The sequence below is a fragment of the Suricata suricatta genome, chromosome 7 (assembly GCF_006229205.1).
Source record: "Suricata suricatta isolate VVHF042 chromosome 7, meerkat_22Aug2017_6uvM2_HiC, whole genome shotgun sequence".
In the NCBI taxonomy this organism is placed as follows: domain Eukaryota; kingdom Metazoa; phylum Chordata; class Mammalia; order Carnivora; family Herpestidae; genus Suricata; species Suricata suricatta.
Genome location: NC_043706.1, coordinates 77,230,513 through 77,248,717, shown reverse-complemented (window position 1 = coordinate 77,248,717; position 18,205 = coordinate 77,230,513). Strand labels below are relative to the sequence as shown.

Here is an 18,205-nt window from a genome sequence, read left to right as displayed (position 1 = left end):
ATGACATTTGCATATGATCTAGGAACTGTCAGTTTCTGATAATCTCCTTTTGTCTCTCTCACATCCCAAAAGAGAGTTTAAAGTCACTTCTTCAAATTAAATGCCACCAACAAGAGCACATGTGTTTTTCCTATGTGTTTGGGCCACATCACTTGTCTGCCTTTAGAACTCTCAGCTCTAAATGAATCAATCAAAAGGATGATACATTCCTTCAACCTATAAAATAGTCATGAACAGCACTAGTCTCCCCTTGAAAAACACCACTGCTTAGGGGCGCCTGGGTGGCACAGTTGGTTAAATGTCTGACTCTTGATCTCAGCTCAGGTCACGATCTCATGGTTCGTGAGATGGAGCCCTGCGTAGAGCTGTGCCCTGACCGTGCGGGGCCTGCTTGGGATTCTCTCTCTACCTCTCCCCTGCTCGCTCGTGCTCTCTCCTTCTCTCCCTCAAAAGAAAGAAACTTTATTTTAAAAAAAGAAAAATACCATCGCTTTAAAAATATTATTTTTACTTGCCAGAAAAAAGAATAATATGTTATTTGTATTTCTAAACACTGAAAGAAGAAACTTTTACCAAAACTGCCATTCCAGGGATCACATTTAGCCCCTCTCAGAAGGGCATTTTAGACAGGGTTGTTAGAGTATAGCTGAAGTTTTTCCCAATTTGACATTTTAGTTTTCCTAGAATAGAGATTAGGTCCCAGGGACTCAGCATGATTGCTCCTCTTTGAGTTAATAACTAACTTCCAGGAGTTACTTTGACCCCAGGGGAAGTGTGGTCTCCAGTAATAACATTGAAGGTAAATCCTTCATACACAGTGTGAATTGTGACTCATTTTTCTGAACTCAGCTGATCCAGAAGAGGCCAACATCTGTTGGTCTGACTTCGCCCTGGTCTGTTCTGGTGAGATGTCCAGGTGACTTTTCTTCCCAATGAGCCCTAAGGAGACACTGCAGTCAGAAACTAGACCAGCCGGCCAGCTACCTTCCCAGACTGACAGGCCAGGCTCCTTCCCAGCCTCTCTCCCTTCACCTCTGCAAGGAGCCAAAATGTTAGATCAGAAGAAAAGTGTCAGCACTCCTTATAATCCGTAAGGTGTTCTAGTCATGCCGTCTCATCGCCACGGACTTCTCTCTTCCTCTTTGTCCCCAGCTTTGAAGAAAGCTCAAATTCACACAACATTGTCCTTTCTCAACCACCATATTTTAAAATTACTTTCTTTTTTGAAATAATCAAACACAGCATCCCCAGGCCCTAACATTACCAATTGTAACAGGATTTCTCTGTGCCCACGGCAAGATACAAACACGTATTCCTATCTCTAAGGGTTTTATTTTAATGGCATTTACTCAGCAACTTGCTTTTCTCACAGAGCTATCTACTATGCTCGTGCCTCTACATCAATCACATAGGGTTAAGGCATACTTCTTCAACATTGGTGGGCCCCATAAATCACAACTTATTCAGCCAGCACTACCAACAGACAGTCCAGTTGTTTGCAGTTTTTCCCTTCTTATAAACATTGCTGCAATAAACACATTTGTGAACATATTTAATAGTGGTGCTTTTATTTTTACCGGCTAGAATCCCATAAGGGTTTGAAGATTGTGCTTTATTTGCGAAATACTACCTACTTCCCCAGAAGGTTGTAGCAATTCACATATCCTTCAGCAATTTATGAATATCCTTTTCCCCTTGTTCTTGCCAGTACTGGTTATTACCAGTCCTTTTAATTTTTGCCAATCTGATGGACAAAAAATGATGACTAATTAGGTTGACATCTTTTTTGTGGGTATGTGCCATTTATGTTTCCCTCCTATGAATTGTCAGTTCACATGTTTGCCCAGTTTTCTCTACGGTGTTCACCTTTAAATCAATTTATAGGATCCCTAATCCCTAATACAAGAATATTAACCTTTTATTAGACATGCTTCCCATATTTTCTCCTACTGTTTCTATTTTTAAGGCAAATTTTTTTCCATATAGGAAATTTTAGGTTTCACATAATCAAGTTTTCAATCTTTTTCTTTATGACTTTTGGGTGTACTATATTAAGTCAGTTTGGGAACTTTTTCTTACTTCCTATGATGAAAAATAAACAGGTCATAAAAAGTGAAAAAAAGTAACAAAACAAGATGTGTTATACATCTTGTTATAAGATCCTAGTTTGCTTCACAAATCTATGTAGTATTAAAAAGGCAGTGTAGGGGCGCCTGGGTGGTTCAGTCAGTTAAGCATCTGACTTTTTTGTGTTTTTATTTTTATTTTTTTACATTTACTTACTATTGAGAGAGAGACAGACAGACAGAGTGTGAATAGGGAAGGGGCAGAGAGAGAAGGAGACACAGAATCTGAAGACAGGGCCCAGGCTCTGAACTAGCTGTCAGCACAGAGCCTGACGCGGGGCTCAAACTCAAGCCATGAGATCATGACCTGAGCTGACCTCGGATGCTCAACCGACTGAGCCAGCCGGGCACCCCAGCATCGGGCTCTTGATTTCTGCCCAGGTCATGATCTCATGGTCATGAGATCGAGCCCTGCATTGGGCTCCACGCTTGGATTCTCTCTCACCCCCTCTCTCTCCTCGTTCTACACTCATGCTCTTGCTCTCTCTCAAAACAAAAAGGCAGTATAGAGAATAAGATAAAACTAGGAGGTAAAGTTGGGGAGGAGTGTAAGGAACGTTTTATTTCTATGTATTCATGTAATGTTTGAATTTTATTTATATGTATCTCACACAGGGCCATTATTTTAATTGAGCTACAGTTCACACAGCATAAAATTTGCCCAGGGATTTTTAATGATTCACAAAGTCTTGTGGCCATCATCACTATAATTTCAGGACATTTTCATCACCCCAAAAAGAAACACTATACCCATTAGCAGACACTCCTCATCGCCCCCCACCCCCCGCCGCCGAAAACCACTAATCTACCTTCTGTCTCTATAGAGTTGCCTATTCTGGACATTTATAACAATGGGGTCTTACACTTTGTGGCCTTTTGTGTCTGGCTTCTTTCACTGAACATAATGTTTTCAAGGTTCATCCTTGCCATTGATATACCAGTGGGTACATTTTGTACCCGAGCTTTGTTCATTTTTATTGCTGAATAATAATCTACTCTGTGTACTCTGTGGATTTACCACACTTTGTTGATCTGTTGACCAACATTAGAGATCTTGGGTTGTTTCCACTTTTCGGCCATTATCAATAATGCTACTGTGAGCACTGGTGTACAAGGTTTTTGTAGACAGATGTTTCCAGTTCTCTTCATTATGTACTCAGCAGAATTGCTAAATCATATCCTAACTACAAGTTTAGCCTTTTGAAGAACTACCAGGCTGTCTTTCAATGTAAATGCACCATTTTACGTTCCCCACCAGCAGAGTGTGAAGGCTCCAATCTCCACACTTTTAGCTCTACTTGGTTGTTGTCCATCGTCTTTATTACAGCCATTCTAGTGGGTGTGAAGTGGTCTCTTGTTTTGGTTTACAGGTTCATTTTTTTTTTATGTTTTCTTTTTGAGAGAGAGACAGAGGGACAGAAAGAGAGGGACAGAGAGAGAGGGAGACACAGAATCCCAAGCAGACTCCAGCCTTTGAGCTGTCAGCACAGGGCCGATGCAGGGCTCAAACTCACGGACCGTGAGGTCATGACCTGAGCCAAGTTGGACTATTAATCAACTGAGCCATGCAGGCGCTTCTACAGGTTCATTTTTAACATTTGAAAAGTATGGAAAAGCTACAAGCATTTTCCAGGTAGTAGCCTTCTTCGTAAGATGGGTTTATACCGCAAACATTTCTAATCAATTTTAAGTTTTGGTAAGGAAGCACTGGAAAGGCAGTTTATTTGCGTAGCCAAAAGTATTCATTGATTGGACTTGCTTTCTCAACATGTTTCATATGAAGCGGGATAAATGTGTGAGAGTCGAATGTGTGCATACATTTGTTTTTGTGCAGTTTGGGGGGCAGAGAGAAGTCGTGTCTGCCATGTCGTAGAAGAGCTGTGTCTGACACTGACTCTCCACCCACATGCCAACTTCCTGACATATATTGTCTGTAAAATTCTTACAATCATTCTTGTGGTTCATCGAGTCAGGCATCTTTCATAAAATGCCTATGATTGGTTGCTTAGTAAAAAGAAAACCTTGCTAGGCAGCATAGAAGTCAGCTGTATTTCTAATTATCTTCCTCTCACTCACAGATCCTCAAAGAACTTTAGAACAGAGAATGGAAGGCTCGCCTGAGGTCACACAGCTAATTAACTGCAGTACAACTAAATCCCAGGTGTCCTGCGTTTGTTCTGGAAACTGGACCGTGAGAATAGAGAATAGAAGGACAATTGTGCAGGAAACATTTCTTAGTCAAGATGGGAGAGCCTCTCCCTGGCATCTGTCTAGCACGGACCTGGCTGTCCCCCTGCCAACAGCACTGGATCATCAGCCCCATGGGCATCTCGCCTCCTCCCCAGTGTAGAGATCTGAGGGTCTTGTTAGAGCGTAGGCGTTAGAGGCTTTGAGCCTCGGGGTACTGTTAGTGTGATCCGCCTCCTGTGCTTGGATTTCCAACATCTGGTAGTAAAACCAAGAGAAGAGATGGGAAGGAAGATTCACAAAGCAGCTGTGGCTGGGCTCTCTAGAGGAAATGCTTGTTTTTGGCTTTTCCTACAACCTTTGCATCTCTGTCCTGCATCTCCAGTAGCTCCCAGAGCACCCAGCAGCTCCAGGCAAGGGAAATGTGCTGAGAGGCACGGCGAGAGGACGCGGTTGTGGTCCACCTACCACCCTGTAATAAAGATGCAGAGAAGACAGAGAGCACAGGGCAGACCACCGGAGCAAGACAGTCACTGTTTGGGGGTGGGACTTCTTTTCCCCTCTTTCGTCCCATATTTGAATTTCTAGAAGAAGTTATATTTCTTACATAATTTTTTAATGGTATTTTTGTTTAACTGTGAGCAAGGGAATGGTGGTTTGGGCCACAGGAAGGGGTGGAGAAGAGGACCTGCTGACTTCTGTTGGGCGAGAGGAGGCTCTGGTACCGTGGGTTTCTACGGCACCTCTGCTCTGGCCCTGGAGGAGGAGGATTTAGGTTTTATTTACCATCTAGATGTCATAGCTTTCTCCCACATTTGCTGGTCCCTAGGGCCAGAGGTCCCTCAGCACGCTGCATTTCACTGATAGCTCAAGACATTATTTCACTGACGTCATTTCACTGGCGGCTCATGAGCTGGGGCCCCCAGAAGGTCTGACTCCACTCTGCTTACTGCTTAGCTGTCTGGTGTGGGGGCTGGGCTAGGAAATCCTCTGTCTTGTTCCCCTAGTTGTGCTCCAGAGCGCAGAGGAGAGCGAGTAGCAAATCAGCAGTAGCAGACTGTGCAAGCCATATGACGGGCCAGCGCTGCTCTGTTGGGCCCTTGGCTCGCTGACTCAGTGGCCACCTCTGACTTTCGGAGTCTCTGCTGAGAACCACAGTGAGGGTACGGTGTGGGGATTGGCAGCACCTATGAGAAATCAGTACCCAGAGTCCCTTGGGCCCCTACCCTTCTGTACAACCCACTTAACCTCAAGTGTCTGATATGCTTAGCCTCCTATGTGTGCAGTAGGCTGAAAATAAGTGCAGACCAGCAGGAATTCAGGCAGGTGGCAGTGGGAGCTGGCAGGACATTCCTGTTAGATTGGGTGTTGTGCACTGTTTCGGAGGGTCCAGTGAATGAAAATGAAACCATTGCTGAGAAGTAAAATAAAACCCTGGAAGAATAAATGTGTGGAAGGACAGTAAATAAGGTGTCAAGCCCTATAGGGCATTTGGGTCATAAGAATTTGTCAGAAGAAAGGGAGAAGGGCCTCTGCCCTCTCGAGTGTTTGAGCCTTCGAAGACCATGTTGCATTAGCTGACTTTTGAGTTCCACTCAGGCGTGTTTGGTACCTGCACGCTTGAGAGTGGAATTTTCTCCCAGCTCCACAGGGGGGCGTGGCTGCTCTTTATCTCCAGGGAAGATGCCCATGGATTTGGAACTTACTTCCTACTCTGTAAATAAGAAGTGGTCGTGGCAAAGTTACCGCTGTGCCTTTCCAAGAGCGCTTGGGGACTTCCCTCTGGGGAGACAGTGCAAGATCTCCCTTGCTTGAGAGGTAACACAGCCTTTTAAAAAGAAACAAGAGTGATCAGGTTTGGGTTTGTTTTTATTTTTTTTTTTCAGATGAAAGAAGGTCTACAGCTGACTATTTTCTTTTCCTTTGACCTCTTTAAAAAGCAGCCAGAGTTGCAACAGCTCTGCCAAAACTTTATATGGCCTTTTGCTTCAAGGACTTTGAAACGAGCATTGTTGATTTTCCCTTTTCCTGTCAACCTCTGTCTCGTTTCCCTGGTGTTCTATATTCTCTGTCTGGATGATTTTAAATACAGTAGCTCCTGGTCTAGAAGGCCTTTGACTTTCCCTGTGGCCTGAGCTGTAGGTATGCATTCTTTTGGGAAATAAGTAAACAGGATTTAGAGCAGAAGCAGACCGGCTCTGGTGTCAGCAGAGGAAGACCCCACAAGACCGGGAGTGCAACAGCCTCTGCTGTGCAAACAAGGCTTTGCGTGGTGTGGAAACACCCATGTCCCCAGCAGACAGACCCTGGTGCGGGTCGGGCACTGTCCAGGATTGGAGAGTCTGTTTGTTATCCAAAGGGTATAAGGGGAAATCAAACATTCTTCATATCATGATAAGCCCTGTGCAAACACAGCCCATGGACAAAGCCCTTTCCCCGGCTGCCGGCCTTTCAGCAGTCGAGGCAGGGCTGGGCTGCATGTGGTGTAATGTGGGCTATTGTGATTTTGCTTTCTTGGGCCAAAATTTTACAGGTGTCATGGGACAGAGTTCACCATGCGGAAGTTGAATCAAGACACCCAACGGGAACCCCCAGCAAATGCCACGTCCAGCAGGCTCAGAGTTCTGAAGTAGCCTGACAAAGCAGTTGTATCCAGCCATAGAAAAGTCATGTAGTGTGACCGCCTTTGTGCATGGGGATTAACTAACCATAAATGCCAGCATCTAAACTCATCTCCCAGCATCTGATGCAATCAAAGAAAAAGCCTGAGCTCAGAATCAAGTATCTTCATCTCACTCCCTTGAACAACACAGACATAACACTGCAGCTTCTGAATATTAACGAGGGGTTGGTTTCTTCAACCTAAACTACTTTGATCAATTAAACCCAGACCCTCCTGTTTTTCTGGTGACTCAAATTTGCTTGAGACCGTTTGTTCCACCTTCTAGAGCTGTGTCGTCCAGCACAGTAGCCACATGCCACACGTGGCTTTCGAGCCCTAGAGATGTGCCTAGTTCTGAATTGTGTTAAGTGCAAAACATACCTCTGGTTTTTTTAGTGCCAAAAAAGTAAAATATTTCAATTATGTTTATATTCATTACATGTTGAATATATTTTGGAACTTTTGGGCTAAATTATACTATTAAAATTTATTTCTGTTGTTTTTTAATAATAGTTTATTGTCAAATTGGTTTCCATATAACACCCAGTTGTTGTTTCTTTTCGCTTCCTTTAATGTGGCTACTGGAAATGGAAAAATCACAGCTCTTGTTTGCACTGGACAGCGCAGGGCTGGCCCTTGTAGAAAGTGTAGGTTCACAGCGCCATCTGCTGGTACACCTAAAGCAGACCCTAACGTGAGCAAGAATGAAGTGAATCTGAGCTGGGAGACACTTGGTCTCCTGGTCGAGAAACATGCATGCAAGCTTCCTTTTCTGAAACAGGACCAGAACTGAACCCTGACGTCCCTGCACCATCATTAAGAATCTTGGAGAGGGTAGTAACAAGCTGCTGGAAGATTCAAGCCTGTGCATTTAACAGAATATGAGTAGGACACAGATCCATCCCTCCAGAGACTCACGACCCCTCCTTGGATAACACTTACTTGCCTTTGTTTCTCAAGAGGTTAGAAGTTGTAATCTTGCTGTCCATAGTATCTGCATCAGTTATCTTCATAACAAATCACCCCCAAACTCTGTGGCTTAAATCCTTTAGCATCCCTCACAGTTTCTGTGGGTCAGGAGCTCAGTCGTGACCCATCTGAGCACTTCTGGCTTGGGATACCTCATGAGGCTGAACTCAGTGGCCGGGGCTTCCATGTCTGAAGGTTTGCATGGGTCTAGGGAATCCACATCCTGGGTGGTTCACTCAGGCAAGGCTGGTTGTTGGCTGGATGCCTTTGTCCTTCTCCATGTGGGCCTGGAGATCTAGCCTCAAGCCACCCGCCGTTCCTCCTGCTGCACTGTGGTGATCAAGAGGCAGGAACATGCATCCCGCCTCTTGATAGAGGAAGGTCAACATGCCATGAAAGAGAATGTGATATGGAATGGCCATTTAAGTTTTGGAAAATGGGCAAAGGGCCCAACTTTGTATAGCCTTGGGCAGCTCAAAAGCATGCCCCATTTTGCAAATGAGGACATGGAGGCTCAGAGAAGTAAGGTGACCAGCCTGAGGCCTCATGGCTGGTGGAAGGACTAAAGCCCAGTTCAAACTCCTCTGGTCCACCTGGCGGAGCCCATCCGAGTTCCATCCCTGCATCTCCTTATGCTCTTATCACTGAAAACACGCTGGTTGCTGCACCTTCCCAGCATCTTTGACGTGTATGATGCTGTCCTATTTCAAGTGTTTTATATCATTCCTTCAAAGATATGTCTGTAAACTGTTATTTTATTGAGCTGAGGCTCAATGGAAGTAAGTTTCAACTAACTGTAGAGTCTTTCATAAAATTGCTGTAGCAATGAAAAAGCATACATTTGCCAATATCTTCCATGCTGTTTGTTTCAAGAATCTCAGGAACAATAACCACATTATAATTTGTGTGTTCATGTGCTGTTTGACTCTCTAAATATTACATCTTACTTATATTTGAAACAAGAAAGAATTAATCACTGCTTGCTTTTGAGTAGTTTCCATACTATATGATCCTCTTAAAAGGAGGTTTTACCATTTTTTTGATGTTCTGCCAGCTGGAATTCAAACTAAAAGCCAGCTACCATAATCATATTCTGATGTTCTTGGTTTCAGGTCAAACTTCCTTTTCCTGTAGATCAAATCACAGATCTTCCAAGGAACGATTTCCAGATGATGATTAAGATGCACAAGCTAACCTCAGAACAGTTAGAATTCATTCACGACGTCCGGCGGCGCAGCAAGAACCGCATCGCGGCCCAGCGCTGCCGCAAGAGGAAACTGGACTGTATACAGAATTTAGAATGTGAAATCCGCAAATTGGTGAGTTGACGCATTCACTGCTACCAGCAACCTGGAGTGACCAGGACTGTTGCAGAAGTGCAGAAGTGAAGGCTGGGGACATGGGGAGAAGGGTCACCATTTGGGGAAGTTTGGGTTTATTTTTAAACAAGTTTCTCAACAAAAAGAACAGCTTTCTATCTGCAGTTGTATGGATCTGTGCAGGGCTAATCAGCTTTCAATATTTTATATCCTTCAGCCATACATATAGAGGGAGTCCTTTCTTTTTTTCCATTCAGCATGGACTAGTCGCTAACATTTATTGCATGCCTGTGTGAGCCAGGTATGATTCTCAGCTGTTTTTGTAAATGATCACATTGAATCCTCGCATCGACCCAATCTTCAGGTGCTATTTTATCTCCAGTTACAGAGACGAGCGCAGAGAAGTGTGCTCACTCTCCACTATGCGGCAGAACTTGAATGCAAACCCAGTTGTCTGATTCCAAATCTCATATTTTCACTACCACTTTCTCCTGGGTCCCCCAGAAGAATGTAGGATCCAGACAAGACACCAAATGATCTCCTGAAGCCCCTCACAGCCCCAGGGTCCTTGATTTTGGGATTCTGCCTTCAAGTGGCTGGCACCTCTTCCCTGTGCCAAAGACTTTTTTGTCTCTGGGAACAAGCTCCCATCCCCTAGGCTTCGCTCACTGGGATCCTGTGCCCCCTTTTCCTTTGTAAGCAAGCGCAAGCTCCAGAAAGTCACTCCAGGTGGCCTCTGGCTCCTGACTGTAGCCTTGAAGACAATCAGTGCAACCACATTCAGCTGGGCCTTTCTGCTGGCCAAATACTAGAAACATCTTACGTACTGTGTCTGTGGCAGGCTGAGGAAGACCAAGGTCTCGTGATGTGGTTATGATCTAAGTGTGGATCCTCAGACTATATGCATAATAATCCTGTGCCTCATGGTAAACCACTGTCCCAATGAGAACCTCAAAACAAGATAAAGCATTTGAAAAGCATGAATAAATGTTACCTGTCATCAAGGACCTCAGGGTATTTTTTTTTTCTTTTTAATTAACTCCCAGGGCACCTGGATGGCTCAGGCTGTTAAGCTTCCAACTCTTGGGTTTGGCTGAGGTCATGATCTCACAGTTCATGAATTCAAGCCCCATATCAGGCTCCGAGTTGACAATGTGGAGCCTACATGGGATTCCCTACCTGTCTCTCTGACCCTCCCCTACTCATGCGCACACTCTCTCTCTCTCTCTCAAATAAGTGAATAAACTTTTGCTTAATGTTTTATTTTTGAGAGAGAGACAGAACATGAGCAGGGAAGGGACAGAGAGAGAGGGAAACACAGAACCCCAAGCAGACTCCAGGCTCTGAGCTGTCAGCACAGAGCCCAACACGGGGCTCAAACTCATGAACCATAAGATTATGACCTGAGCTGAAAGTCAGACACTTCACTGACTGAGCCACCCAGGCACCCTTCAAATATATAAATACACCTTTTAAAAAATAACAAAATAAAAAATAACTCCCACCAAGCAGAGGAAAGCCTCTCACATACAGCGGTTAAATCACCTACAAAATAAAGCCCAAGCTTCTTAAAAGACATTCGTGCTTTCCAAGGTTCAGTCTGTAGCTACCTCCAGCATCACCTTCCACTCCTGTCCTTGAACTTGACCCCTAATAAAATCAAACTTTTCATTCTTCCTGCCATCTGTGTTTATACTTCTGTGTTTGTGCCTCTGCTGTCTACCTTGGACATTCCTCGACCATTTTCTTCTCTAACTTCATCCTTTGAGGTTCCGAATTCTGCCACCTCTCCAGGAAACCCCTTCCGTGAGTCCCTGCTGAGGCTCGGGACCCACCCCTGGAGCCCGGATTTGACCTCTGGCTTCATGATTATCACTGCAGTCTTGCATCCTGTGTGTGTGTCTGTCTCTCCAGCCCCTGGCCCCAGATGATAGGTTCCTCACAACAAGGACAGTGACTGGATCACCTCTCAGTCCCCAGTGCAGGCCCAGTGGAGCCTATAGGAAATGTATTTTGCCCTGAAATTTCTTCGAAATTGTGATCAGATTGTGGGTTTATGAATTCCTTCTTTCTTTCAAATTTTTCTTTAATGATGCTTTAACAACAACAAAAATTTGTATTTAAGCCACATAAGGGGGCAAGACATTGCTGCTGGTGACCATGGGTCTTCTGAAAGCCTACTGGGCTTAGAGAGGGACCCAGGCATGCCTGAGCCTGCTCAGTACGACCTGTCAGGACCTTGGGCCCATGTCCATGGTCATTCAGCCCTGTGTAGAATGATTCTCATCACCCACATTTGAGACACACCTGATTTTTGTAACTAGATTTCTGTCCGTGTATTTTTTGTAATTAGAATTGTCTTTCCATGTACTATTGTAATACTGAACAAATAATAAAGTCTAAGCCACACATCAGGCAGATACCTAAAGTACGTTGCTTAATATTGTTCTCAGTTGAAAAAATGGAAAGGGCACCTCCTACTTCTCCTCCCACTTTCTTGGAAACTTCTTATATAATATGCTGCGTTTTGCTGCCGAATGAGAGTGGCCCGGGGTCATCAATGTATACCTGTGACTTAGAGCTTCACGCTTGTAACCAGGGCCTTGATTTATACTGCCTTTCCTGCAGAGAGCGAAAATACTGTCACAGCAGCATTTCATTTTCTTCCCCCTAAAAGCGGCCCGGAACATTTTGCTGATTAGTAGGGGGTCGATGGCTTAGCCAAGATGATGTGGCAGGATCAAGCCTGAGATGCCCCTTCTGGGGCTGGGCGGTGTTGCCTCCCGCCTTGCAGACCTCCAGGCCTTCCTGGCCATCGGGTTGCACAGCCACAAATGTAAGATTTTTTCGCGAGGAGACCTCCTGGGTGTTTTGTCTCACATCCTGCACCCTCCAGCTGCAGTGCTGTGCCCCCTCACCAAGTCGGGCGGCAGGGACGGCCCTGGCAGTCCGGGGCAGGCCAGTCCTCCCCGAGAGTCTCCGGCACGCTGCCTCCGCCACGCCACTCAGCTTTTGCGAACTTGCATAATGTATTTCTCTCAACTTGCACTTGTACATCTGTTTATTTTTCATTTTTAAAACATGTTTTCTTGATAAATTTATAAATATTTTAGCAGGTGCCCTTTCCCCGTGTAAATCTGTCTCCAATACACATGCCCACGCTGCCTGCCAGATTGCATTCATGCTACAGCACGTGCAGCTCCCGTGTCGGAGCCCCCATGTCGTATGCTTGCTTCTCTCCCCTGCTTTCCCTCTCTCCCTCTCTCTTTCTCTCTCTCTAAACCCCTGCCTCCCATTTGCCCTCCCATCTGGTGGTGATGTGCACCTTCCCCGTCTCTTTCACTGTGTGTGCCTCCATCTTCTCTCCTCACACAGATAGTTCAGGTGAAGCCTTAGCCAGTCTCCCTTCTGGTGGCGAAACTCATCTCTCTGATGGGATGATGAATTTTAGTAACACAAGAGCTTGTGTGGGGTTTTCTTTGAGGACAACATCTCAGAACCGGGGGCTCGTCTGCTAGGGCTCAGTCTCCACACCTGTCTGCCCTTCCTGTGTCACAGTCTCCACCTGCCCTACAGAGGATCGTTGTGTTCAGTCTGTAGGCTGCAAAGGCCAGAAGACCTGCTGTTTAGTGGAATCATATGAAATCGCCGATGCCCGATTTTTGTTGACTTTCATCAATTTTTTTTACTAGGCTTTTTTTAGAGAAGTTTTTGGTTCACAGCACAACTGAATGCTCCTGGCCCCTGCTCCTATACACTCATCACCACCTTATCAACCCTTCTCAACATCTCCCACTGGTCTAGTGCATTTGTTACAATTGAGGAACTTATTTTGACACATCATAATCACCCAAAGTCCACAATTTATATCAGGACTCACTCTTGGTGTGGTATTATACTCCACAGATTGGGACAAATGTGTCCACCATGACTATCATTGAGTAAATTCACTGCCCTAAAAATGCTCTGTGCTTCACCTGTTCATCCCTCTCCCCACCCCAACCCCTGCCAACCACTGGTCTGTTTACCATCTCCATAGTTTCACCTTCTTTCAAAATGACATGAAACTGAAATTGGTCCACTTCTGACCTTCAGAAATGGCAGCCTAATACATCTGGGGGAGATTTTTCAACCACAAAGTTTGGGACTGAGGGTTTTCCAAATGCTTCTCTACAAACCCCAAATTCCAGGAAACCAGAACCTCGACTCCCTGCAGTTTTCTGGCAGCGGTGATTTTGCTGGCCACTTGGCCCAACCCCAGAGAGGGATGAGGAGCTGCCACAGGGAAGGTGTGAGGGCCCACCAGTACAGCTACACATCTCCAATAGGACACTTAACTCCGGGCTCCTTGAATATGTTTTGTAGGTGCCTCTATCCTGGCCTAGCCATTCACGAGTTACACTGTAATGCCAAATGCAAAAACAAAAGTTGGGAAACCCCCAGAAACCAGGGCTTCTGTCCTCCCGTTCAGGCTTCATCAGGCTTTCTCACTTCTCTCTGCCATCCAGGTGTGTGAGAAAGAGAAGCTGTTGTCAGAGAGGAACCAGCTGAAAGCCTGCATGGGGGAGCTGCTGGACAACTTCTCCTGCCTTTCCCAGGAAGTGTGCCGCGACATCCAGAGCCCCGAGCAGATCCAGGCCCTGCACCGGTACTGCCCTGTCCTCAGACCCGTGGGCCTCCCCGCAGCCTCCAGTATTAACCCTGGGCCCTTGAGCGTGGAGCAGAACCTGGCCGCCTCCCAGTGCGCGGTAGGTGAAAGCGCCCCCTGCTGCCTGGAGCCGGGAGCGGCTCCGCCCGGCCCGCCCTGGGTGCCCGGCAACACCTCGGAAAATTGTACTTCCGGGAGGAGGCCGGAAGGCGCTGACCCCGGAACCTTCTCGGAAAGAGGGCCTCCTCTTGAATCCCGGAGCCAAACGGTGACCGTGGACTTCTGCCAGGAAATGACTGACAAGTGTACGACCGACGAACAGCCCAGGAAAGATTACACCTAGTGACGTGGCCTGCCTCCCACTTCTCACGCCTCTCCCACCCAGGTGTTCTCCGGTCAGCCTGCGGTGCTGCTCATCTGTTGTCTGGAAGAACCGAGAAGGAATTTGGTGCACACTACAGCGTTCTTAGCAGCAATACTGTTTCTGAGTATTCCCTCCTCTCTTCAAGCGGGAGTGATATACAGTTCCCTTCACAATGGTGCTACCCCTTGCTCAGGCGAGGAAAAGCGGGCGGTGCTGACGCTGCCTGTCTGTGGGTTAATTTCAGTCTCAACAGGGATAGACTAGAACACCTCTAGGACCCAACCACGGATTTTTTTTCTCAGTGGCCCATGTCACAAACCCTATCTCAGGAATTTCTTCTGAATGTTCAATTTTTTTCATTGAAGACAGCTTCTATACACATCAAAGTTTTATAGCTAGACTGTACATATTATATATAATATATATAAAATATATATATCCATATGCAAAAGTCCTGCATGCCTCAATTTTCTCATCCTAAAACTGGAAAACTTCATTTCTCATTTACAAACAGGTTCCAACATTCCTCTTCTTTTGTCTCTGATGCCAGAACTAGTTTGGTAACTGTTAACATGGTCATTTTTCTTGCTTCACAGTTCAATTTCAATTTGTACTTATTTATGGAACAGAATTCAATGTTGGAAGCTTTTTTTGAGGTTTTATTTCAGACCCTCTTTTTTGTTTGTTTGGTTTGCTTTGAGCACCATCAGATGGTGTCATCTGAGTGTTGTGGGTTTGTTTGCTTTTTTTTTTCTTGCAGATACTGTACAGTCATGGTCAACTTTGCCACTTGCACTGAGTTTTGGGTCAAACCTATTTTCTTAAATGAAGTTGTTACTTCAGTATAACTCAAGTATACTGTATATTCTTTGCTTTTAGTTTAAAAGTAAGACATTTTAGCTAATTAAAAAGCACTCAGGTGATAATTATGTAGGAAAAATAATCTTGCCAAATAATGAATTCATCCTAGGATGTGTAGACAATAATCTGCTTGAATATTTTTATATTTCACCTCCTCCCCACCTTTCCCAGAAGCAAAGTTTAAATGCAGAGAGTTCAGACTTGATTGACGCTGGATGTTCAGACTCCTAAGTGGGGAGAGGGTTTGGACGTCCCCCCGAAAGTGCATCCAAACAGCAGGAACCCATGATTTTGTACCAGAACTGAGCAGGCATTGGCTCCTAAAAATCAAGCTAGAACTATTTTCTCACCCAGGGAGTGAGTCCCACTCATTTCAACCCATCCTCAGGCCCCTGCCTGCTCTTGAAAGGGCAGTGCAGGAGGAACCTCTTGGAAGGATTTGGCTGATGAGCCACCCAGCTTCCCTGCCCAGGCCCCTCCTCCCAGAGCATCTCACCTGAGTGGGTTTGAATCACGCCACCAGGGGTACTGCTTGTAAGCGGAGTCCTGGGTTAATGCGCTCATCCAGAGTAGGAAAGAGCAGGGCACATGGGAGCCTGGGGTCTGTCCCTAATGCAGGCAAAAGCATTTCTTTCTCCCTCCCTTCTCCAAATGCTTTGAGTTGAATTCTGAAGTTTTTCTGCTTGTCTCTTGTCCAAAGGCAGATTTCCTTCTGAGGCTTTGGACACAATATGGCCAAGGAGCCCTCCCTGTCCCCTTCCCCCACCACACACACACACCTACCCTCACCTGATGATAATTTTCTTCTCGCTGCAAAACTGGTTGGCTTGCAACCCACAGAGAGCAGCTTCCCTTGGCTCTGGGGGCGTGCTGGCCCCTGGCCACGTTTACAGGAAGATGCGCCCGAGACCTGCCGCCGCCGGCCTAAGAGGAGGAGGACCGGCTCCCTCCCTCTGGTCGACCCTCCAGCCAGGCTGCAGGTAGAGTCCTGAAGGGTTTGATGTGGGGATGGGGCGGTGGGCAGTGGGGACTAGATGGTTGACTTTGTTTCTTTATTTGTGCCATTGTTTGGACAATATTAAAGCTGCATGTAAAAGGGGGAATTAGTATATGACGTAGGCGAAAAGTGAAATCATAGTAACATATGTTTTAGTATTATTAACTTTTCTGTACAAATATTAGCGCTAAATGTTTAAATATGTATGAATGCCAGAAATTTGTTGGTTCATGCGGTAGGATTAAAAAAAAAGGCTTTTCTTTTAAAATAGTTCCGCTTTGAAACCTGCCTCTGGGTTTTCGTTTTCTCATGTGCGTGTGTATATATGTGTGTGTGTGTGTGTGTGTGTTAGTCTGAGTCAGATTTTGGTAAAGCTCAGTGTTGGAGCTGCCGTTTTTATTATGGTTGTTGGAATCTCTTGGCCTAGTGGAACGGTTCTGTGCTTCACCGTGCGGTTTGCCTTTGTGGAAAACTGGTGACAGCTGGAATTTAAATTCAATGTGAATCATGTGATACATCACAGCTGATAGATACATCCACAGGTGTCACGGTGAAGGAGTCAGCCAACAGTATTGTTTTTTTAACTCTCGTGTTGCCTTTTTTAAGTGACCTCCTCTTCTTTTGAAAAAAGAATGTTTTCTGCTAGTATCATAACCAGGTCCAAACCAGCTCGTTGGCGTGATTTACCCTGGTGACAACTCATGTGCAACTGGTAGTCTTGACCACATTCCGTCAGTGTCCCCGCTGTCTGTTGTTTGGTCCGCACACACCTGCGCTGCGGCCGTTTCCAGGTGGGGAGGGGTCTCCTTATTTCCCTCCACCCCAGCTCAGCCCACATCCTCCTTCCACCGACCCCCCCTCGCTTTTCTCCCTCCTCCCCAGTCAAACCCCTACAATGGGACTCGTTAAAAACACTGCTTGGAAAACTGTCTTTCCATTTCTTAGAGGTTTTTAACAGGTTGTTATGATTTTGTTCACTCTGTACCATGAACAGTGACTGGCTTTGTGCAATTGTCTATGTGACCCGTCTTGTTTTTTACTACCCTGAACCATGCAGTTCATCCAGATTGTTTCTGGGTTGATTCACAGGGAGGACTAGCTGGGGACCGGAATCCAAGTTGCCTCAAGTGGAGTTTTAAGAACCCGCCTGTCTCCTTTCTCTGGGACCCCTTAGTGAGGCCCGTGTCTTTTATGAAAAAGAAAAGCAAGTTAATAGCAAAGAACAGTGTTTGCACAGGATGGTGGCATTTAATTGTGCTGTAAGGGTCCCTCCTTACAAAAATAAAGGACCCTCCAGCCATGGCCTGCTTAGGAGGATCCCTGCCACCGCCAACTTGGGTCTCCAAGGTAGGCGTGAGCCCTCAGGGCAGGGAGGGTGTAGGTGGCCCTGTGGCTAGTTAACATCCGCCTGGATCTAGTCCTCCCCTTGGATCCACCTTTGTTCTACTTGTGTGTCCCGACGACCTCACTTCATTCTGGTTGGTCAGGCTTTGGGCAGGCGAGTGCTTTGCTGTATGTGTTTGTTTCTCTGCGTTATCTGGGGGTGCCTTGATTAAAGTCAAACTTCATTACACACTGATTCTGGAACAAAACAGTTGTAAAAACAAACAAAAGAGCTGGCAAAGTTACTAGGCCATCCTGCTATTTCTATTCCAGGTTCCCTAGCAATGACTCAGGCGTCAGAGGTGATGCTGCAGTATAAAACATTATTTTGTATATTGTACAAGTAATTTATTAACTGTCTTTCTAAAAGTATGCTGCTTTTAAGATGCACTATGACTTTGGATTTAATCCTTGTACTGCTTTCCAGAGGAAGTAAAAAAAAAAAAAAAAAAAAGGCTAGTGATTAGAATGCCAACTGCCACTTCTCCTTAAAAAGGAGCCCAGGGACCAGCTCTAGGACTTGCATGAGAAAACCGCCAGACACGGAGTGGGCACAACGTGAAGTTCAAACCTATTATCAAGAGGTCCAGGGGCGCCTGGTTGCTCAGTCAGTAAAGCATGCGACTCTTGATCTCGGGGTTATAGGTTTGAGCCCCACGTTGGGTGTAGAGATTACTTAAAAATAAAAC

At 45.6% G+C, this 18,205-nt stretch overlaps 1 protein-coding gene across 5 annotated transcripts in view; it reads left to right on the top strand.

The window, feature by feature from the left end:
- BACH2 (BTB domain and CNC homolog 2) overlaps window positions 1–17,975 on the top strand; it is a 358,199-nt gene extending 340,224 nt beyond the window's left edge. For all 5 annotated transcript variants that reach the window (XM_029943601.1, XM_029943598.1, XM_029943600.1 and 2 more), the window contains 2 exons: window positions 9,057–9,263; window positions 13,772–17,975. In XM_029943601.1, the coding sequence (XP_029799461.1) occupies window positions 9,057–9,263; window positions 13,772–14,254 (690 nt within the window). In that variant the 3' untranslated portion in view covers window positions 14,255–17,975. The remainder of the gene's footprint in view (window positions 1–9,056; window positions 9,264–13,771) is intronic.
- Window positions 17,976–18,205: the final 230 nt, after the last annotated feature.